This window comes from Pygocentrus nattereri, chromosome 15 (assembly GCF_015220715.1).
Source record: "Pygocentrus nattereri isolate fPygNat1 chromosome 15, fPygNat1.pri, whole genome shotgun sequence".
Lineage (NCBI taxonomy): Eukaryota > Metazoa > Chordata > Actinopteri > Characiformes > Serrasalmidae > Pygocentrus > Pygocentrus nattereri.
Window position 1 is genome coordinate 2,603,270 of NC_051225.1, and position 27,257 is coordinate 2,630,526.

At 39.6% G+C, this 27,257-nt stretch overlaps 1 protein-coding gene across 1 annotated transcript in view; it reads left to right on the forward strand.

The window, feature by feature from the left end:
* Positions 1–16,824: 16,824 nt before the first annotated feature.
* LOC108415535 (mucin-2-like) overlaps positions 16,825–27,257 on the forward strand; it is a 42,465-nt gene continuing 32,032 nt past the window's right edge. Inside the window, exon 1 of the mRNA XM_037545423.1 lies at positions 16,825–20,538. Coding sequence (XP_037401320.1) covers positions 16,902–20,538 — 3,637 coding nt within the window. The 5' untranslated portion in view covers positions 16,825–16,901. The remainder of the gene's footprint in view (positions 20,539–27,257) is intronic.

Sequence of the window (27,257 nt, forward strand, 5' to 3'; positions counted from 1 at the left end):
CCAAGTAAATCAAACTTCTGTGAAATCAAACTGTAGGAAGCAACACTGATTGATAATCAATTTCACAGCTGTTGTGCAAATGGAACAGACAACAGGTGGAGATTATTGGCAATTAGCAAGACACACTCAATAAAGGAGTGGTTCTGCAGGTGGGACCACAGACCACTTCTCAGTACCTTTCTGCTTTCTGGCTGATGTTTTGGTCACGTTTGAATGTTGGTGGTCTTTCACACTCGTGGTAGCAGGAGACGGACTCTACAACCTACACAAGTGGCTCAGGTAGTGCAGCTCATCCAGGATGGCACATCAATGCGAGCTGTGGCAAGAAGGTTTGCTGTGTCTGTCAGCGTAGAGTCCAGAGGCTGGAGGCGCTACAAGGAGACAGGTCAGTACACCAGGAGACGTGGAGGAGGCCGTAGGAGGGCAACAACCCAGCAGCAGGACCGCTACCTCCGCCTTTGTGCAAGGAGGAACAGGAGGAGCTGCCAGAGCCCTGCAGAATGACCTCCAGCAGGCCACAAATGTGCATGTGTCTGCACAAATGGTTAGAAACCGACTCCATGAGGATGGTATGAGGGCCCGACGTCCACAGATGGGGGTTGTGCTCACATCCCAACACCATGCAGGATGCTTGGCATTTGCCAGAGAACACCAGGATTGGCAAATTCGCCACTGGCGCCCTGTGACCTTCACAGATGAAAGCAGGTTCACACTGAGCACATGTGACAGACGTGACAGAGTCTGGAGACGCCGTGGAGAGCGATCTGCTGCCTGCAACATCCTTCAGCATGACCGGTTTGGCAGTGGGTCAGTAATGGTGTGGGGTGGCATTTCTTTGGAGGGCCGCACAGCCCACCCTGTGCTCGCCAGAGGTAGCCTGACTGCCATTAGGTTCTAAGATGAGATCCTCAGACCCCTTGTGAGACCATATGCTGGTGCGGTTGGCCCTGGGTTCCTCCTAATGCAGGACAATGCTAGACCTCATGTGGCTGGAGTGTGTCAGCAGTCCCTGTAAGATGAAGGCATTGAAGCTCTGGACCGGCCCGCCCGTTCCCCAGACCTGAATCTGATTGAGCACATCTGGGACATCATGTCTCGCTCCATCCACCAACGCCACATTGCACCTCAGACTGTCCAGGAGTTGGCAGATGCTTTAGTCCAGGTCTGGGAGGAGATCCCTCAGGAGACCATCCGCCACCTCATCAGGAGCTGCCCAGGCATTGTAGGGAGGTCATACAGGCACGTGGAGGCCACACACAATACTGAGCCTCATTTTGACTTGTTTTAAGGACATCACATCAAAGTTGGATCAGCCTGTCGTGTGTTTTTCCTCTTTAATTTTGTGTGTGACTCCAAATCCAGGCCTCCACTGGTTAATACATTTGATTTCCATTGATTTTTGTGTGATTTTGTTGTCAGCACATTCAACTTTGTACAGAACAAAGTATTCAATGAGAATATTTCATTCATTCAGATCTAGGATGTGTTATTACAGTGTTCCCTTTATTTTTTTGAGCTGTGTATTAAGATTATATTTGGTGAATGGAGGAACAGCAAAGCAAGAATTTATTGTACAGTGTTACTGCCTGTTTCTGCTGTGCGTATGACAGTTAAACTCTTGAACTTATTGCTTAAATAATAAACAAAACATAACGGCAGAATAAATGAAATTACAGCACAATTTGGTTAATGTATCACCCTAAATTAAATCTTAACTCAATAGAATTAATGTACTGCACAATACATTACATTACAGAGTTATATAGTGAAAGTAATGCCTATACCTTATACAATACAGTTAATGTAATAAACAAAACATAACACCACATGAAATGAAATTACACACAATATTGTTAATGTAATACCCAATACATCAAACACATTACAGCTGAAGTATACTAGTCATTTAACATAACTGTTTAATGTAATACACTATGAATGAAATAACAACACAATATGATTATTGTTCTGTTGACGTACTAATAAGCATTTCAGGAATAAGAAGCTTACACTGTAAGAAGATTGAAACTTTAAAATTTACAGTAAAATTCTGAGCTAATAACCAAGCAAATCCATCTCCATTTTTCACCATTCACCATTCACCATCCAGGCAAGTTACTGGAATAGCATATTTAACATATTTAACCTGCAGGGTGGCAATTCCAAAATAACCAGTTTTTCCTCTGTTGAGAAGTGGGCGGGGTCTGGAGCATTTCAGTAGCAGAGCTATCAATCTGCCCTCATTATCTCCGCGTGAACTCAATTCCGGCAATTTCAACAAGTCACTCTCGCTGATGAGACTCCAGGTCCTGAAAGCTGCAGTTTTACACTGTTTATCCTCAGAAGAGTCAAATCTGCTGATCTGAAGACAAATTAGAATAAAATGCTTCACTTTCTTCTGCTTCTGGGATGTTTAGTGACAGTTAAAGGGCAAAGTGCAGCTGCAGAAGGTAAGACTGCATCTTTATTCCATAGACTCTTAGATAGCATTGATGCCAATGAAGGTTTGGGACAAATTAATTAAGGTGAAAAGATTATAATTAAGTATGTGATTAAGTATGACGGTCGAATTACGAGAACAAACCAACAGCTGCTGGAAATATCCAGTAGAGAACTGTGATATTGATCTGACTATCTGAACATATCAAAGTGTTCACATTTGTGCTGGTAAATAATGGGAGTGGTTTAATTTTACTTTAATTTTATTAATGCTTTATTTTATTGCTCTCTGTCTTATTGCACTTAATGACAATATTAGTAGAGTGATTTTCAGTTGTTAAGATACAGTAAGAGCAATAACGACTCCTTCTTTTTATGTAAACGTCTGATGTGGAAATTCTGACAGTCCTTGGAAATGGTTTGGTCCTTACAGACGGTAATTATCAGCATCACATGCTGGTAATGTTGAACATACAAACATGGGCTTCCAATCATGCACTTATATGATGGCATCAACAAATGCAGTCAGACTGGATAAATTATATAACAGGAGAGGTTAATTTCCTCTAATTCTAATTTTGTCACTGTAGAGATAAAAACTTGTAACTCTGAAATGTTAAGTTTACAGGAAAAGCAAAAACCTACTTTTAATATGAGTTCATTTAGAAACATTTATTCCAAGTACTTTTGGACCGTTTCTATTTTTCTGTTCACTGTGACACTGTGACACTGTGTATTTCATTACCTAAATCTACTCCAGACTTATTTCATTACCTAAATCTACTCTGAACTTATTTCATTACCTAAATCTACTCCGGACTTATTTCATGACCTAAATCTACTCTGAACTTATTTCATTACCTAAATCTACTCCGGACTTATTTCATGACCTAAATCTACTCTGAACTTACTTCATTACCTAAATCTACTCCGGACTTATTTCATTACCTAAATCTACTCCGGACTTATTTCATTACCTAAATCTACTCCGGACTTATTTCATGACCTAAATCTACTCTGAACTTACTTCATTACCTAAATCTACTCTGGACTTATGTCATTACCTAAATCTACTCTGAACTTACTTCATTACCTAAATCTACTCTGGACTTATTTCATTACCTAAATCTACTCTGGACTTATTTCATTACCTAAATCTACTCCGGACTTATGTCATTACCTAAATCTACTCTGGACTTATTTCATTACCTAAATCTACTCCGGACTTATTTCATGACCTAAATCTACTCTGAACTTACTTCATTACCTAAATCTACTCTGAACTTACTTCATTACCTAAATCTACTCTGGACTTATTTCATTACCTAAATCTACTCTGGACTTATTTCATTACCTAAATCTACTCTGGACTTATGTCATTACCTAAATCTACTCTGAACTTATTTCATTACCTAAATCTACTCTGGACTTATTTCATTACCTAAATCTACTCTGGACTTCTTTCATTACCTAAATCTACTCCAGACTTATGTCATTACCTAAATCTACTCTGGACTTATGTCATTACCTAAATCTACTCTGAAGTTATTTCATTACCTAAATCTACTCTGAACTTATTTCATTACCTAAATCTACTCTGAAGTTATTTCATTACCTAAATCTACTCCGGACTTATTTCATTACCTAAATCTACTCTGGACTTCTTTCATTACCTAAATCTACTCCGGACTTATGTCATTACCTAAATCTACTCTGGACTTATGTCATTACCTAAATCTACTCTGGACTTATTTCATTACCTAAATCTACTCTGAACTTATTTCATTACCTAAATCTACTCCGGACTCATGTCATTACCTAAATCTACTCTGAACGTATTTCATTACCTAAATCTACTCTGGACTTATTTCATTACCTAAATCTACTCTGGACTTCTTTCATTACCTAAATCTACTCCGGACTTATGTCATTACCTAAATCTACTCTGGACTTATGTCATTACCTAAATCTACTCTGAAGTTATTTCATTACCTAAATCTACTCTGGACTTATGTCATTACCTAAATCTACTCTGGACTTATGTCATTACCTAAATCTACTCTGAACTTATTTCATTACCTAAATCTACTCCGGACTTATGTCATTACCTAAATCTACTCTGGACTTATGTCATTACCTAAATCTACTCTGAAGTTATTTCATTACCTAAATCTACTCTGGACTTATGTCATTACCTAAATCTACTCTGAACTTATTTCATTACCTAAATCTACTCTGAACTTATTTCATTACCTAAATCTACTCCGGACTTATGTCATTACCTAAATCTACTCTGAACTTATTTCATTACCTAAATCTACTCTGGACTTATGTCATTACCTAAATCTACTCTGAACTTATTTCATTACCTAAATCTACTCTGAACCTATTTCATTACCTAAATCTACTCCGGACTTATGTCATTACCTAAATCTACTCTGAAGTTATTTCATTACCTAAATCTACTCTGAACTTATTTCATTACCTAAATCTACTCCGGACTTATTTCATTACCTAAATCTACTCCGGACTTATGTCATTACCTAAATCTACTCTGAACTTATTTCATTACCTAAATCTACTCTGAACTTATTCCATTACCTAAATCTACTCCGGACTTATTCCATTACCTAAATCTACTCCGGACTTATTTCATTACCTAAATCTACTCCGGACTTATGTCATTACCTAAATCTACTCTGGACTTATTTCATTACCTAAATCTACTTTGAACTTATTTCATTACCTAAATCTACTCTGGACTTATTTCATGACCTAAATCTACTCTGAACTTATTTCATTACCTAAATCTACTCTGAACTTATTTCATTACCTAAATCTACTCCGGACTTATTTCATTACCTAAATCTACTCCGGACTTATGTCATTACCTAAATCTACTCCGGACTTATTTCATTACCTAAATCTACTCCGGACTTATTTCATTACCTAAATCTACTCCGGACTTATTTCATTACCTAAATCTACTCCGGACTTATTTCATGACCTAAATCTACTCTGAACTTATTTCATGACCTAAATCTACTCCGGACTTATTTCATTACCTAAATCTACTCCGGACTTATGTCATTACCTAAATCTACTCCGGTCTTATGTCATTACCTAAATCTACTCCGGACTTATTTCATTACCTAAATCTACTCCGGACTTATTTCATGACCTAAATCTACTCCGGACTTATTTCATGACCTAAATCTACTCCGGACTTATTTCATGACCTAAATCTACTCCGGACTTATTCCATTACCTAAATCTACTCCGGACTTATTCCATTACCTAAATCTACTCCGGACTTATTTCATAACCTAAATCTACTCTGAACTTATTTCATTACCTAAATCTACTCTGGACTTATTTCATTGCCTAAATCTCCTCTTGTGTAACTCGCAGGTAGTCTTTTCTGTCAAAATAACTGAGAATGACAACTTACATATTGCTCCCGCGCTCTATTAGCTGCAGTGCTGTTACTGATCTTAGAATTTCTGTGATTTTGCTGTTGTTGAGTTTAAGGCCTCGTGTCCAGAGTACAGGACATGTGGCTCAGAGCAACACTAGTTTTTCAATAGCACACCTAGCAACTCGCACAGAAACAAAGCTCAGATGTCACTGAGCGTCAAATGAGTTCCTGAAGTCTCGAGGAAGCAATCTGACAATAACTTGGTGATGGTCAACAGAAGAATTAGCATGCTAACAATTTTTTCTTACTTTGAATGTCAGGAATCTTCTCTCAGAATTTTCTCTTCTTGTCAGTTCTACACTTTTATAAAAGATGGTTCTTCAGGAGTTCTTTAGTATAGACAACAGTGTGGGACATACTCATTGTATTTTAGGGGGAACCATGTTAGCTGGCTACTCAAGCTGCTAACTTACTTGCCGTAGCTGCGCTGATGCTAGCTTTAATTTCAGCAAAATCTTTGTTCTTCTTCTGTAGAGTCTCTGTTCTAGAGCGGTTCTGCGCTCTTCCTCACAGTCACTGAGATCTTCCTCGTCTCCTCTTCTGTAGAGTCTCTGTTCTAGAGCAGTTCTGCGCTCTTCCTCACAGTAACTGAGATCTTCCTCGTCTCCTCTTCTGTAGAGTCTCTGTTCTAGTGCGGTTCTGCGCTCTTCCTCACAGTAAGTGAGATCTTCCTCGTCTCCTCTTCTGTAGAGTCTCTGTTCTAGTGCGGTTCTGCGCTCTTCCTCACAGTCACTGAGATCTTCCTCGTCTCCTCTTCTGTAGAGTCTCTGTTCTAGTGACCAAAGACAGAAGCTTATTATGTGGGAAGCAGATAAACAAGGAGCTTCACTTGAATCTGGATTTGAGAGTCTACGTTTCTAACTGACAGCATAACATTATACATGTACATGACAGTATCCAGAGCATGTAGCATGATTCATGCCATAACAGGTAGCAGCCAACAAAACTTGTTTTATCACAACATAAAATAGTTTTATCACAACTAATCATGTGGCAGAGCAGGTTTGGTTATACAGGATTCCAGTTAAAGACGTTTGTTGACCTGGAAATCACTGTTGACCTTTTTCACTGCTGATCTGATGGAAATGAGCTGCTTGTTTAACACGAGGAAGCTGTTGACTGAGGTGTGTCCGGTTGACTGAGTGTTCGAGTGTATATTTATGTCTCACTTGTTCCTTTTGTTTGTTGTTATTCTTTAAATTCAAATTCTTTAAAGTTTAACATTTTGAGAAAAAAACTAAATATACAATATAAAATGTGCTGTAACTTCTGTGCAGGCCAAATTTTGTGTTTTATGTTTCCCCAGTAGGTTAAATTTAGTAAATAGACAGTTATTGTACATTATAATGTGCAGGCATGCGTCTCAGTAAAGGACACGTTTGCTTATTTACACTTAGAAAAACAACAAAACATGGAATTTAACCAGGGGCACCTAAATGTTTGCATATGACTGAATGTATTTAGTTAAAACAAAACCCCAGGATAGATAGATAGATAGATAGATAGATAGATAGATAGATAGATAGATAGATAGATAGATAGATAGATAGATAGATAGATAGATAGATAGATAGATAGATAGATAGATAGATAGATAGATAGATAGATAGATAGATAGATAGAAGAACCCTCTAAGTATGAAATGGTTCTACATACAGCTCTGGGGAAAAGCTGTTACACTCTGAAAAAAGGTACTAGACTGTGTCTGGGTCAGTTCCCCTCCTGTCTCTGGGGTGGAACCCTCAAGGGCCCATCTCAGTACCTTTATTCAGGGAACATAACTGAACCATAATCCACTGAAATGATCTGTTCTAAGCTGGACTGACTCCACACACCCCGCCTCGCCTCGCCTCCAGGCTTTTACTCTACTGCTCTGTTTTAAAACACATTCGGTTATGAAAAGGAACAAATACCAACTTTTCACCTGGAGGAACTGATTTAAGCTCCACAATCAGACCTTAGAACCACTGTAGAACCTTTGAGGGAACATTTACACTGTTTGTACCTTCATGAAGAAAAATGTTCCTGAACAGAACCTTCATTTCTGACAGTGTAGCATGTCTTGTTGTGCTGGTTTTGATGGCCCTGAATGAGAGGGGTGAGCTCTTGTTTTGCTGGCGCACTTCGTCACCCTGCAGTTGTAGATGTCTTGAAGTGTTGCTAGAGACTTTTTTTGAAGTAATTTGTTTTTTTTTTTTAGTGTTTCAGGTGTTTTTGCATTGTTTAGTAAATTGGTTTACTCTGACTGGTGTTTGGGAAGAAGTAGTGGTCAGAGAGTCTGAGTAGTTGGGTGTCAGCGAGGTGGTCAGCCTTTGTAAGTATGGTCATTTATAAGTCTTGTATTACATGAACATGATGTGAAACACACCGACCACTTGCCTTTTTCAGTTACATTTCAAGGTTTTTTCAGTCTCAAACGTCATCTATACATTGATAAACAATTCAGCAGCAATTTCTCACATTTTCTGCATAACTCAGTGTGTGAGGTGTAAACAGAGAGTTTCAGAGCAGTTTGGGGTGACGTGGTTCAGACGTCTTTACAGTGGTGGTGATGGGAACCAGGCGTCGCCATGACTACAACACAGATATAGACACTTTATTTACCATCCAGAACCACCAGAGAACCTACACGAGTCTTCTGAGCTTATATGGAATGTTGATGATGGAAAATAGTGGAAAATCTGAAGTAGTAAGTTTATATTGGGGACTATTTTGCCGCACAGCGCCCTGCATAATGTATCCCTCCACCATGAATGGATTAAAAACTAAATTTTTCCCCAAATCATCTCATAATTATCATAAAACAGGAGCTTTTAGAGGGGGACGTCTGGTTCCTATCACCACCACTGGGAACAGTTCAGACCCGGTAAGTTACACCAAACCACTCTGAACGACTCTGTTTACACCTTGACCGTTTAATTATGTGGAGATATTGGTAAATTGTGGCGTAATTTATCATGACAAACTTATGCTTAAGTGGCTTTTTGAAAGAAAATCTATTTATGATCAGTTTGATGTTATTAGGGATTTAAGGCTACGTTCACATTACCAGGTTGAAGTGGCACAAATCAGATTTTTTTGCCCTAATGTGACTCAGATCTGATGTTTTCAGGGCTGTGTGGACACAAATCTGATCTGATCTAATCTGATGTATCCGATTCGTGGCCATGTGATCTTAATGTGACGCTCAGATCGGAATTCATGCGCTTTTTTCCCACTGCGCTTGTGCTATCGTTCAGCGTTACCATGGCAACAGCGCCAAACAGACGTCAAAGCCTGTAAACGGTGGAAAAGCAGCTCATCTCACCTTTTCCTCCTCCGTCTGGCTCTAATAACGAAGCTGAGAGCTGATCAGAGTTAATGATCTTCTCAGCGAAGCTCGTTCTGCTCGTTAGTTTGTGCTGATGATGCAGTGATTCAGTCACGTGACGTCACTGAGTAGGAGGAGCTCATGAGGGTCAGTTCAGGCCGGTTCATCACATTAATGACAGATTAGAGTCTCTTACCTAAACGAGTCAGAGAGATCGGATTTGAGCAAAAAAACCTGATTTGAGAAATGAGGCTTGTAATGTGAACGAATGTCGTTATATTTCAAGAGAACAGTTCTCTTCATACAACTTGGTCATTTACTTTGCACGAACAACTGCCCAGTACACACTTGGCGTGTGAAAATACTAGTTATTTTAAACAGCATGAATAACAAAAGACTTTACGGTTTCGATTTGGCCACAGTTATCCATTAATAGCGGTTATGCATTTTAAGCAAACAGCAGTGAAGAGCTAATCTGGCTGCTCTGTTCAGTTCTACAATGTTTCTTCAGATGTTTTCCAGCAGTCTTTGACCAAACCACTGGGCAGTACCCCAGAAGAGGCCGAGCCACAGCGAACAGCATTTCCTAGAGACTGCAAAGCCCAATTTGATCGTTTTGATCAGATCAAGATAATAAATGATATAATTTGACATCCAGTAATTTGGCCTTAAGTAAGGTTAACAGTTCTTAGGCATATTTGAAGACGCAGCTCTGCTATTATCTTTAGGTAGATTCACACAAACTCATACATCTGAGTAATAGATAAAACATGAGGGCTTCTCAACTGTACCAGCCCTGAAAAGTGTCTTTTTCCAAAACAGCTAACGTCTGAGTTCCTCCACACAGGTGACGTGTTTGGGTTCCTCTGTTCTTGTTGTTCTTAAAACATACGGGCAGTGTTGGCGATGAGGTGATGATGTTCAGGAGAAACTGTGATTCATCCCTCAGTTAGAGTGAGTGTAGTGGGCGGCAGAGGCGGACGTTATACTGCCCTGGAAATCCTGTTATTAAGCCTAATCAAGATTCAGTACATTTATCTAAATGGATCTAAATTTATCTAAACTCCAGCTGCACTGCTGAGTCTGATCCACTCATACCAGCACAACACAAATTCACACAGCACCACCCTGTCAGTGTTACTGCAGTGCTGAGAATGACCCACCACCCAAACAGTACCTGCTCTGTGAGGGTCCATGGGGGTCCTGACCACTGAAGAACAGGGTAACAGAGTATCAGAGAAACAGATGGACTACAGTCTGTAACTGTAGAACTACAGAGTGCATCAATATAATAAGTGGAGCTGGTGTAGTATTGTTAGCTGAGAGAGCAGAGAGAGACTCATGAGTCTCTGACATGAAATACGACACCATTCCTTAACAGTTCAGTGTAAATCTTTCAGGAACTCTGATTACTTTAGTCTGTTTCTCTGTCATTGTTCTGTCATTGTGTTGAAGCTGTTGCTCAGTGACTGTGGAGCAGAATTAACAGTTACTTGTTTCCGCTTGCTGTAAATTCCCACACAGTCGCAGATGTTTGATATTTCTGTTAATTCCTCGCCACGCAGATTTACCTCAACACTGAATACGGCCCAGTGTGAGTGGGTCTGTCAGCAACCTGTCAGCACAGCTTTGAAAAACCTGTTTGGGCACCTTCAAGTTTACACCATAATTAGGAATTCTCAGAACACGGAAACACACCAACCAGAGAATTTCAACATACTTTAGTCTGGAAAGGACAAAAACTGAGCCTTTAGTCCAGAGAAGTTCAAAGGAAAAACATGGCAACTAAAAACACTCTCCTGCTTTCCTTGCCTGCTTTTCATAGGCTTTCACTTGAATTCATTCATGGATTGGTGGACTTTGAGAGAAAAGTTTTAAACAAGTTTGCCCAGATGAAAGATCATCATGCGTCTTTTTTTTAATCCACAGCCATACTGATCCATGCTCCTCTATGTGTCATTTTTTCCTCTCTTGTTCCTCAGATAGACTCCCATTCCTTTTACCCAAAAACAAGTCTTATACTTTCCTTTGATTGACAGCCACCAAAATGCATGTTCTCACTCAGGACAGATCCCTAAACTCTAATCCACAGCCATTCTGACCTGCACTCCTCCTGTGTTGTTTTTTCATCCCTCATTCATCAAATAGACTCCCATTCATTTTCAACAACACATAGCTACCACTTGGCAGCTCCCTATGAACAACTAAATAGACATCTCATCCACCATGGCAACTGCCTCACAGCAATTTAGCAACTGCACGGGATACCATAACAATGTGAAAAAAACTAGGTGCAACTGAAATGCAATTTTCCAAACAAAACGAAAGGAAAAGCTTAATGTTTCCACATGCCTGTATTTCTACAGTCAGCCTGTATTGATTTGCATAACATAAATAGTGTTAATCATACAATGAATGTGCATGGCCATTCATTCTCATACAAGGGCACATTAGTGTGCATTAAAGGGCCCATATGATCAAAAACCCAATTTCTTTCTGAATTTCTGAACTGTTTAAAACTTTCGAAAACATACAAAATAAATACAGAAACAAAATTTCAAAAACAATCTTAGTTTTGAATTCTTTGTTTTTGCAATGTCACCAAAACCCATACATTTTCCTAATACATTCATTTTTAAGTCTACAGCAGTTCAGCTAAGCACATTAACCACACTGGAGCGCTTCAGCTCAGACTGCTATTGAAGTGATGCACAATACAGTGCAACCAATCAGAGCAGAGGTCATTTGCATAGGTCAGGCACAAAAGCAGCCTGTTTAATTATAAGAAATAAAAAGAAGTTGGAAAATTGCCTTGTTAAAATGAATCATGACTGTTTTGGTACATAAAAGCACACAAGTGGATTATATTATTAGAGCAGTGGATGCAGCTCTGGAGACAGGCTTTGAATTGTGACGCTAGTTAATGAAATCTCAACATTCTGATTAATTAAATTGTCTGTTTTAGATTCAACTTCAGCCATCAGCACGACAGCGTGGAGAACAACAGAGCAAACCACACCTCCAACATCTACAGGTCTCACTGCTACAGGGACATCATCAGGAACAACAGGTACACCATCAACCACTGCTGGTCATCATCTGGAACTACATCACCAGAACTTATAAATACAACGACAGAAATATGAAGAAAAAGATAAACACTAAAGCCAGATGCACAACCACAATCCAGAACTACACAACCATACCCAATAACTGCAGACACTCAATAAATAACTGCAGAACTATTATCAATAACTCCATAAAAAACTATCAATATCTACAGAACAATTATCAATGAGAATCACAGAGAATCACTGACTACAGAAATACAAGTGATAACTATAGAAACTTTATCAATAACTACAGAATAATTATCAGTGACTACAGAGAGAGAATCAATAACTATAGAACTATTATCAATAAGTACAGAAATACAATTGAAAACTATGTAATCATTCATTAATGACTACAGAAAGAAAATTGAAAAAACTACAGAATAATTATGAACTACAGAAGGACAATCAATCACTACAGAGTTACTATTAATAATTACCAACAATCAATAACTACACAGTCATTATCAATAACCACAGAAGGATGTGATCAATAACTACAAAACTATTATGATGGTGATTATCAATGACTCCAGATATGAAATCAATACCTGCAGAACCAAGAATAATGGTCAATAACAAAAGAGACACAATCAATAACTACAGAACCATTATCATTAATTGTCAATAACTATAGATATACAGTCTGTAACTACTAACCCATTATCACTTATCATAAAATATGTATCAATAACTACAGAAAAATGTTCAATAACTGCAGATACCATATCAATATCTACCAAACGGTGATCAAACCACGCAGCCACTTTCTGTAGTTACTGACACAATAATTGCAGATTTCTTACTGGAAATCAGAGATATTTCATCATCTCCAGTACTACAGGTGCCACATTAACATCAAAAGAGTTATCATCAATAACTACAGATTAATCAGTAGCTGCAGAAATGCCATCTATAGGTAGTCATTATCAATGATTCCTGAGTTGTCATCGTCAAAAATAACTGCATATCTATCATCAACAATTACAGGTTCAACATCTACAACTACAGCTCCAGATCCATCATCAACAGCTGCAAATGCACCATCTGGGACTACAGAAATATCTACAGAGGCTCCATCAACATCTGCAGGTATGTCATCTATTATTACGGAGCCTTTATCTATAACCTTTATCCTACACCTTCAGAGTAAGTACTATTTTACCAATAGCTAGATTATTCAATATCATAATCCAGATCCATCATCAGAAATGATAACTATGTTAAGTGATACTTTTTTAATCCCACAATTGGGGAAATTCCACCTCTGCATTTAACCCATCCATGAAGTGAAACACCACATACACACTAGTGAACACACACACTAGGGGGCAGTGAGCACACTTGCCCGGAGTGGTGGGCAGCCCTATCCACAGCGCACAGGGAGATCCCCACTGATCCCCAGAGCCAACAACACATGACTGAGGTGTCCTTGAGCGAGACACCTAACCCCCAACTGCTCCCCGGGCGCTGCGGATTGGGCTGCCCACCGCTCCGGGCAAGTGTGCTCACTGCCCCCTAGTGTGTGTGTTCACTAGTGTGTATGTGGTGTTTCACTTCATGGATGGGTTAAATGCAGAGGTGACATTTCCTCGTTGTGGGATTAATAAGAGTCTCTTAATCTTCGCTTGTGTGTAAAAGGGGTGTTCTTGTTTATGATTAGAGCCACTCTTCTTATCTTCATGCTGAAATTTGACCTGACGCCCATATAGGACAAAGCATTCTATGTGCTTAGTGTTTCTTGGAGGAAGCAAATGTCTGCTTATAAGAATTTTAAATGTGAATAAACTTCGCCTCTTTTTACTGGGCTGTTCAGACCTTGTACATTCCAGCTTACAAATCTTGTGAGCCTATTGCCATACTTGGTGTACTGGCTATGTAGCATATGAGTATTGTCCTGTCTTATATTCATAAAGAAACCTTGAACTATACAACTGAACCTCTGGATTCCGTTGCAAATGTCAATGTTACGAGAACATTTTCACCCTCCCTACACTAAACAACCTCCCCACTTCCCTCTCTTAACTACACCTTAATTAACGCCAGCAACGAACTTTGTGAGAGATTAATTATGAGAAGGAGTATGGAGCTTCTGAACACGTGTACTTCATCTACCACTACCGGAAGTCCCCCCAGAATAAGTTTTAATAACTACTAAACAGTTCTCACGTGCAATGAGCATAATTTCACACCTGACAAACTCACATATCTGTTATTGTCCACAGCTTCAACAACAAATGCTACAGTGCAAATGTCTGTGGGTCCAGCAACCACCTCTCCAACAATGCCTCTTGACACCACAACCACACCTGCAATGTCAGAGACCCCGACAGTAATAATAACAGATACAACCACTTCACCTTCAACATCAGACACCCTGACAGTAATGACAACATATACAACCACTACACCTTCAACATCAGACACCCTGACAGTAATGACAACATATACAACCACTACACCTTCAACATCAGACAACCCAACAGTAATGACCACTGAAACAACAACGACACCTTCAACATCAGACACCTCAACAGTAATAACAACAGATACAACAACGACATCATCAATATCAGACACCTCAACAGTAACAACAACAGATACAACCACTACACCTTCAACATCAGACACCTCAACAGTAATGACCACAGATACAACCACTACACATTTAACATCAGACACCCTGACTGTAATGACAGCACATACCACTACACCTACAACATCAGACATCTCAACAGTAACAACAACACATTCAACCACTACACCTTCAGTAGCAGACAGCCCAACAGTAATGACAATTTATGAAACAACTACACCTTCAATATCAGACACCCCAACAGTCATGACCACAGATACAACCACTACACCTTTAACATCAGACACCGTGACTGTAATGACAACACATACCACTGCACCTTCAACATCAGACACTTTGACAATCACTACAACAGATACAACAACTACATCTTCAACATCAGGAACCCCGACAGTAATGACCACTGATACAACCACAAAACCTTTATCATCAGACACCCCGACAATAATAACAATAGATACAACTACTTCACCTTCAACATCAGACACCTCAACAGTAACAACAACAGATACAACAACAACACCTTCAACATCAGACACTTCAACAATAATAACAACAGATACAACAACAACATCATCAACATCAGAAACCTCAACACTAACAACAAGAGAAACAACAACTACACCTTCAGCATCAGACACACCAACAGTAATGACAACATATGAAACAACTACACCTTCAACATCAGACACCTCAACAGTAATGACCACAGATACAACCACTACACATTTAACATCAGACACCCCGACTGTAATGACAGCACATACCACTACACCTACAACATCAGACATCTCAACAGTAACAACAACAGATACAACCACTACACCTTCAGTAGCAGACAGCCCAACAGTAATGACAATTTATGAAACAACTACACCTTCAATATCAGACACCCCAACAGTCATGACCACAGATACAACCACTACACCTTTAACATCAGACACTGTGACTGTAATGACAACACATACCACTGCACCTTCAACATCAGACACTTTGACAATCACTACAACAGATACAAAAACTACATCTTCAACAACAGGAACCCCGACAGTAATGACCACTGATACAACCACAAAACCTTTATCATCAGACACCCCGACAGTAATAACAATAGATACAACTACTTCACCTTCAACATCAGACACCTCAACAGTAACAACAACAGATACAACAACAACACCTTCAACATCAGACACTTCAACAATAATAACAACAGATACAACAACAACATCATCAACATCAGAAACCTCAACACTAACAACAAGAGAAACAACAACTACACCTTCAGCATCAGACACACCAACAGTAATGACAACATATGAAACAACTACACCTTCAACATCAGACACCTCAACAGTAATGACCACAGATACAACCACTACACATTTAACATCAGACACCCCGACTGTAATGACAGCACATACCACTACACCTACAACATCAGACATCTCAACAGTAACAACAACACATACAACCACTACACCTTCAATAGCAGACAGCCCAACAGTAATGACAATATATGAAACAACTACACCTTCAATATCAGACACCCCAACAGTCATGACCACAGATACAACCACTACACCTTTAACATCAGACACCGTGACTGTAATGACAGCACATACCACTGCACCTTCAACATCAGACACTTTGACAATCACTACAACAGATACAACAACTACATCTTCAACATCAGGAACCCCGACAGTAATGACCACTGATACAACCACAAAACCTTTATCATCAGACACCCCGACAATAATAACAATAGATACAACTACGTCACCTTCAACATCAGACACCTCAACAGTAACAACAACAGATACAACAACAACACCTTCAACATCAGACACTTCAACAATAATAACAACAGATACAACAACAACATCATCAACATCAGAAACCTCAACACTAACAACAAGAGAAACAACAACTACACCTTCAGCATCAGACACACCAACAGTAATGACAACATATGAAACAACTACACCTTCAATATCAGATACCTCAACAGTAATGACCACAGATACAACCACTACACATTTAACATCAGACACCCCGACTGTAATGACAGCACATACCACTACACCTACAACATCAGACATCTCAACAGTAACAACAACACATACAACCACTACACCTTCAATAGCAGACAGCCCAACAGTAATGACAATTTATGAAACAACTACACCTTCAATATCAGACACCCCAACAGTCATGACCACAGATACAACCACTACACCTTTAACATCAGACACTGTGACTGTAATGACAACACATACCACTGCACCTTCAACATCAGACACTTTGACAATCACTACAACAGATACAACAACTACATCTTCAACATCAGGAACCCCGACAGTAATGACCACTGATACAACCACAAAACCTTTATCATCAGACACCCCGACAATAATAACAATAGATACAACTACTTCACCTTCAACATCAGACACCTCAACAGTAACAACAACAGATACAACAACAACACCTTCAACATCAGACACTTCAACAATAATAACAACAGATACAACAACGACATCATCAACATCAGAAACCTCAACACTAACAACAAGAGAAACAACCACTACACCTTCAGCATCAGACACACCAACAGTAATGACAACATATGAAACAACTACACCTTCAACATCAGACACCTCAACAGTAATGACCACAGATACAACCACTACACATTTAACATCAGACACCCCGACTGTAATGACAGCACATACCACTACACCTACAACATCAGACATCTCAACAGTAACAACAACAGATACAACCACTACACCTTCAATATCAGACAGCCCAACAGTAATGACAATTTATGAAACAACTACACCTTCAACATCAGACACCCCAACAGTCATGACCACAGATACAACGACTACACCTTTAACATCAGACACCGTGACTGTAATGACAACAAACACCACTGCACCTTCAACATCAGACACTTTGACAATCACAACAACAGATACAACAACTACATCTTCAACATCAGACACCCTGACAGTAATGACCACTGATACAACCACAAAACCTTTATCATCAGACAGCCCGACAATAATAATAGATACAACTACTTCACCTTCAACATCAGACACCTCAACAGTAACAACAACAGATACAACAACAACACCTTCAACATCAGACACCTCAACAATAATAACAACAGATACAACAACGACATCATCAACATCAGAAACCTCAACACTAACAACAAGAGAAACAACAACTACACCTTCAGCATCAGACACACCAACAGTAATGACAACATATGAAACAACTACACCTTCAACATCAGACACCTCAACAGTAATGACCACAGATACAACCACTACACATTTAACATCAGACACCCCGACTGTAATGACAGCACATACCACTACACCTACAACATCAGACATCTCAACAGTAACAACAACAGATACAACCACTACACCTTCAATATCAGACAGCCCAACAGTAATGACAATATATGAAACAACTACACCTTCAATATCAGACACCCCAACAGTCATGACCACAGATACAACCACTACACCTTTAACATCAGACACCGTGACTGTAATGACAACACATACCACTGCACCTTCAACATCAGACACTTTGACAATCACTACAACAGTTACAACAACTACATCTTCAACATCAGGAACCCCGACAGTAATTACCACTGATACAACCACAAAACCTTTATCATCAGACACCCCGACAGTAATAACAATAGATACAACCACTTCACCTTCAACATCAGACACCTCAACAGTTATAACAACAGATACAACAACAACACCTTCAATATCAGACACCTCAACAGTAATAACAACAGATACAACAACGATACCTTCAACATCAGACACCTCAAGAGTAATAACAACAGATACAACAACATCTGCAACATCAGACACCTCAACAGTAATAACAGCAGATACATCAACGACACCATCTACATCAGACACCTCAACAGTAATAACAACAGATACAACAACACCATCAACATCAGACACCTCAACAGTAATGACCACAGATACAATCACTACACCATCAACATCAGACACATCAACAGTAATGACAACATATGAAACAACTGCACCTGCAACATCAGAGACCCCGACAGTAATGACCACAGATACAACCACTACACCTTTAACATCAGACACCCTGACTGTAATGACAACAGATACGACCACCTCATCTTCAACATTAGACACCTCAACAGTCATGAACACAGACACAACCACTACACCTTCAACATCAGTCACTTTAACAATCATAACAACAGATACCACAACTACATCTTCAACATCAGACAGCCCGACGATCATGAAAACAGATACAACGACCTCACCTTCGACATTAGACAACTCGACTGTAATTAGAACAGATACCACTACACCTTCAACATCAGACACCTCGACATTCAAGACAACAGAAACAACCACAACACTTTCAACATCAGACACATTGACAGTAACGACAACAGATACAACAACTACACCTTCAACATCAGACACCCCGACGGTCATAACAATGGATACAACAACTACACGTTCAACGTCAGACATCTCAACATTCATGAAAACAGATACAATGACACCTTCAAAATCAGACAGCTCAACAGTCATGACAACAGATACAACAACTGCACCTTCAACATCAGACACCCTGACAGTCATAACAACAGATACGACCAACTCACCTTCAACATTAGACACTTTGACAATCATAACAACAGATACAAAAACTACATCTTCAACATCAGACATCCCAACAGTCATGAAAACAGATACAACCACCTCACCTTTAACATTAGACACCTCGACTGTAATTACAACAGATACCACAATACCTTCAACATCAGACACCTCAACAGACATGACAACACATACAACAACTATATTTTCAACATTAGGCACCTCGACAGTCATGACAACGGAAACAACTAATTTATCTTCAACATCAGACACCCCGACGGTCATAAAAACGGATACAACAACTACACCTTCAACATCAGATACCTCGACATTCATGACAACAGATACAACTACATCTTCAACATCAGACAGCTCGACAGTCATGACAACAGATACAACGACACCTTCAACATCAGAAACATTGGCAGTAATGACAACAGATACAAAAGCTACATCTTCAACATTAGACACCTCAACAATCATGACAACAGATACAACAACTACACATTTAAGATCAGAAACCCCAACAGTTATAACAGGCACAACAACTACACCTTCAACATCAGACACCTCGACAGTCATGACAACAGATACAACCACTACAACTTCCACATCAGACATCTCCACAGTCATAAAAACAGATGTAACCAACTCACCTTCAACATCAGACGCCTCGACGGTCAGAACAACAGATACAACAACTACGTCTTCAACATCCGACACCCCGGTGGGCGTAACAACAGATGCAATAACTATACCTTCAACATCAAATACCTCGACAGTCATGACAACAACTTCAACCACAAAATCTTCAACATCAGACACGCCAGCAGTGATGACAACAGGTGCAACGATGACATCTTCAACATCAGATACTTCGACAGTCATATCAACAGGTACAACAACTACACCTTCAACATCAGACACTTTGGCATCTATCAAAACAGACACAAATAGACCTTCAACATCAGACATGTTGGCAGCAATGACAACAGAAACAAAAGCTACATCTTCAACATTCGACGGGTCGACAGTCATAAAAACAGATACAACCACTACAACTTCCACATCAGACATCTCAACAGTCATAACAACAGATACAACAACAACACCATCAACATCAGACACCTCAACAGTGATAACAACAGATACAACCACTACACCATCAACATCAGAAACATCAACAGTCATGAAAACAGATACAACAACTATACTTTCAACATCAGACACCCCAATGGTCATAAGAGATACAACCACTACAACATCAACATCAGACACCTCAACAGTGATAAGAACAGATACAACCAAAACACCTTCAGCATCAGACACCTCAACAGTCATAACAACAGATATAACCACTACTCCATCAATATCAGACACCTCATCAGTAAGAACAACAGATGAACCCCCTACCCCTTCAACAATGGACACCTTGACAGTAATAACAACTGATACAACAAGTTCACTTTCAACATCAGACACCTCGGCAGTCATCATAACAGATGCCACCACTACACCATCAACATCAGACACCTCAACAGTCATAACGACAGACACAACAACTACACTATCAATATCAGACACCTCAACAGTAATAACAATTGATACAACAACTTCACATTCAACATCAGACACCCTAACAGTCATAAGAACAGATACAACCACTACACCAACATCAGACACCTCAACAGTCATAACAACAGATACAACCACTACACCTTCAGCATCAAACACCTCAACCGTCATAACAACAGATACAACAACATCAGACACCTTGACAGTAATAACAATTGATACAACAAGTTCACTTTCAGCATCAGACACCTCAACAGTCATAACATCAGATATAACCCTTACACCATCAACATTAGACACCTTGACAGTAATGACAATTGATACAACCACTAAAGCTTCAGCATCAGACACCACAACAGTCATAACCTCAGATACAACCCCTACACCATCAACATCAGACACCTCAACAGTCATAACAACAGATACATCCACTACAGCTTCAGCCTCAGACACCTCAACAGTCATAACCTCAGATACAACCCCTACACCATCAACATCAGCCACCTCAACAGTGATAACAACAGCTACAACCATTACAACATCAACATCAGAAACCTCAACAGTGATAACAACAGATAGAACCACTACACCTTCAGCGTCAGACACCTCCACAGAAATAACAACAGATACAACCACTACACCATCAACAGCAGACACCTCAACAGTCATAACATCAGATATAACCACTACACCATCAACATCAGACACCTCAACAGTCATAAAAACAGATACAACTACAACTTCAACATCAGCCACCTCAACAGTGATAACAACAGCTACAACCATTACAACATCAACATCAGAAACCTCAACAGTGATAACAACAGATAGAACCACTACACCATCAACAGCAGACACCTCAACAGTCATAACATCAGATATAACCACTACACCATCAACATCAGACACCTCAACAGTCATAAAAACAGATACAACTACAACTTCAACATCAGACATCTCAACAGTGATAACCACAGATACAACCATTACACCATCAACAGCAGTCACCTCATCAGTCATAACAACAGATAAAACCACTACATCTTCAACTCTGGACACCTCCACAGAAATAACAACAGATACAACCACTACACCATCAACATCAGACACCTCAACAGTCATAACAACAGATACAACCAATACACCAACAACATCAGACACCTCAACAGTGATAACAACACATACAACCACTACAACATCAACATCAGACACCTCAACGGTGATAACAACAAATACAACCAATACACCATCAACATCAGACACCCCGACAGTGACAACAACAGATAGAACCACTACACCTTCAGCGTCAGACACATCAACAGTTATAACAACAGATACAACTACTACACCAACAAAGTCAGTCACCTCCACAGTGATAACAACAGACACAACCAGTACAACATCAAAATCAGACACCTCACCAGTGATAACAACCGTTAGAACCACTACACTTTCAGCGTCAGATATCTCAACAGTCTTAACATCAGATATAACCCCTACACCATCAACATCAGACACCTCAACAGTCATAACAGATACAACAACTACAACTTCAACATCAGACACCTTGACAGTAATAACAATTGATACAACAAGTTCACTTTCAACATCAGACACCCCAACAGTCATAACAATAGATACAACCAATACACCATCAACATCAGACACCCCGACAGTGATAACAACAGATACAACCACTACACCATCAACAGCAGACACCTCATCAGTCATAACAACAGATAAAACCCCTATACCTTCAACACTGGACACCTTGACAGTAATAACAACAGATACAACCACTACACCATCAACAGCAGACACCTCAACAGTCATAAAAACAGATACAATCACTACACCATCAATATCAGACACCTCAACAGTCATAACATCAGATATAACCACTACACCATCAACATCAGACACCTCAACAGTCATAACAACAGATACAACTACAACTTCAACATCAGACATCTCAACAGTGATAACCACAGATACAACCACTACACCATCAACAGCAGTCACCTCATCAGTCATAACAACAGATAAAAACACTACATCTTCAAATCTGGACACCTTGACAGTAATAACAACTGATACAACAAGTTCACTTTCAACATCAGACAACCTAACAGTCATAACAACAGATACAACCACTACACCAAAAACATCAGACACCTCAACAGTGATAATAACAGATACAACCACTACAACATCAATATCAGACACCTCAACGGTAATAACAACAGACACAACCAGTACAACATCAAAAACAGACACCTCACCAGTGATAACAACCGTTAGAACCACTACACATTCAGGGTCAGATATCTCAACAGTCATAACATCAGATATAACCCCTACACCATCAACATCAGACACCTCAACAGTCATAACAGATACAACAACTACAACTTCAACATCAGACACCTCAACAGTCATAACAACAGATAAAACCCCTACACCATCAATATCAGACACCTCAAAAGTGATAACCACAGATACAACCACTACACCATCAACAGCAGTCACCTCATCAGTCATAACAACAGATACAATCAATACACCATCAATATCAGACACCTCAACAGTGATAACCACAGATACAACCACTACACCATCAACAGCAGTCACCTCATCAGTCATAACAACAGATAGAACCACTACATCTTCAACACTGGACACCTTGACAGTAATAACAACAGATACAACTACTACACCAACAACATCAGACACCTCAACAGTGATAACAACAGATACACCCACTACACCATCAACAGCAGTCACCTCATCAGTCATAACAACAGATAAAACCCCTACACGTTCAACACTGGAAACCTTGACAGTAATAACAACAGATACAACTACTACACCAAGAACATCAGACACCTCAACAGTGATAACAACAGATACAACAACTATACCTTCAGAGTCAGACATCTCAACAGTCATGACATCAGATATAACACCTACACCATCAAAATCAGACACCTCAACAGTCATAACAACAGATACAACAACTACAACTTCAACAATAGACACATTGACAGTAATAACAATTGATACAACAAGTTCACTTTCAACATCAGACACCCCGACAGTGATAACAACACATACACACACTACACCATCAACAGCAGACACCTCATCAGTCATAACAACAGATAAAACCCCTACACCTTCAACACGGGACACCTTGACAGTAATAACAACTGAGACAACAAGTTCACTTTCAACATCAGACACCTTGGCAGTCATCAGAACAGATGCAACCACTGCACCATCAACATCAGACACCTCAACAGTCATAACAACAGATACAACAATTACAACATCAACATCAGACACCTCAACTGTCATAACAACAGATACAACCACTACACCTTCAGTGTCAGACACCTCAACAGAAATAACAACAGATACAAACACTACACCATCAACATCAGACACCTCAACAATCATAAAATCAGATATAACCCCTACACCATCAACATCAGAAACCTCCACAGTCATAACAACAGATACAGCAACTACAACTTCAACATCAGACACCTTGACAGTGATCACAACAGATAAAACCACTACAACGTCAGCATCAGACACCTCAAAGGTGTTAACTATAGATACAACCACTACACCATCATCAGACACCTCAACAGTAATAACAACAGATACAATGACGACACCTTCAACATCAAACACCTCAACAGTAATAACAACAGATACAACAACTACAACCTCAGCAGCAGACACCTCAAGAGTCATATCAGATATAACCCGTACACCATCAACATCAGACACCTCAACAGTCATAACAACAGATACAACCACTACACCATCAACCTCAGACACCCCAACAATGATAACAACAGATACAACCACTTCACCTTCAGCATCAGCCAACTCAACAGTCATAACAACAGATACATCCACTACAGCATCAACTTCAGACACCCCAACAGTGACAACAACAGATACAACCGCTACACCACCAACATCAGACACCTCACCTGTGATAACAACAGATACAACCACTTTACCTTCAGTGTCAGACACCTCAACAGTCATAAAAACAGATACATCCACTACAGCATCAACATCAGACATCTCATCAGTCATAACAACAGATAAAACCCCTACACCTTCAACACTGGATGCCTTGACAGTAATAACAATTGATACAACAAGGTCACTTTCAACATCAGACACCCCAACAGTCATAACAGAAGATACAACCACTACACCATCAACATCATACACCTCAACAGTGATAACAACAGATACAACAATGACACCTTCAACATCAGACACCTCACCAGTAATAACAACAGATAGAATCACTACACCATCAACATCAGACACCTCAAAAGTGATGACAACAGATACAACAGCTACAACTTCAACATCAGAAACCTCAACAGTCATAACAACAGATACAACAATGACATCTTCAACATCAGACACCCCAACAGTCATAAAAACAGATACAAGCAGTACACCATCAACATCAGACACCTCAACAGTGATAACTACAGATACAACCACTACACCTTCAGCATCAGCCTCTTCAACAGTCATATCAGATATGACCCCTACACCATCAACATCAGACACCTCAACAGTCATAACATCAGATAGAACCCCTACACCATCAACATCAGACACCTCAACAGTCATAACAACAGATACAACAAAAACATCTTCAACATCAGACACCCCAACAGTCATAATAACAGATACAACCAGTACACCATCAACATCAGACACCTCAACTGTCATAACAACAAATACCACCACTACACCATCAACATCAGACACCCCAACAGTGATAACAAAAGATAGAACCGCTATACCTTCAGCATCAGACACCTCAACCGTAATAACATCAGATATAACCCCTACACCATCAACATCAGACACCTCAACAGTCATAACAACAGATACAACCACTACACCTTCAGCATCAGACACCTCAACAGTCATAACATCAGCTATAACCCCTACACCATCAACATCAGACACCTCAACAGTCATAACAACAGATGCAACCACTACACCTTCAGCATCAGACACCTCAACAGTCATAACATCAGCTATAACCCCTACACCATCAACATCAGACACCTCAACAGTCATAACAACAGATTCAACAACTACAACTTCAGCATTAAACACCTCAACAGTGATAACAACAGATACAACAACGACATCTTCAACATCAGACACCTCAACAGTCATAACAACAGATTCAACAAATACAACTTCAGCATTAAACACCTCAACAGTGATAACAACAGATACAACAACGACATCTTCAACATCAGACACCCCAACAGTCATAATAACAGATACAACAAGTACACCATCAACATCGGACACCTCAACAGTGATAACAATAGATAAAACAACTACAACTTCAACATCAGACACCTCAACAGTGATAGTACCAGATACAACCACTACACCTTCAGCATCAGACACCTCAACAGTCATAACATCAGATATAACCCCTACACCATCAACATCAGATACCTCAACTGTCATAACTACAGATACAACCACTACACCATCAACATCAGACACCTTGGCAGTAATAACAATAGATACAACAAGTTCACTTTCAACATTATTCACCCCGACTGTCATAACAACAGATACAACCACTACACCATCAACATCAGACGTCTCAATAGTAATAACAACAGATATAACCACTACACCATCAACATCAGACACCTCAACAGTAATATCAATTGATACAATCACTACACCTTCAGCATCAGACACCTCAACAGTCATATCAGATATAACCCCCACACCATCAACATCACACACCTCAACAGTCATAACAACAGATACCACCACTACACCATCAACATCAGACACCTCAACAGTGATAACAACAGATACAACAATGACATCTTCAACATCAGACACCCCAACAGTCATAACAACAGATACAAACAGTACACCATCAACATCAGACACCTCAACAGTGATAACTACAGATACAACCACTACACCTTCAGCATCAGCCTCCTCA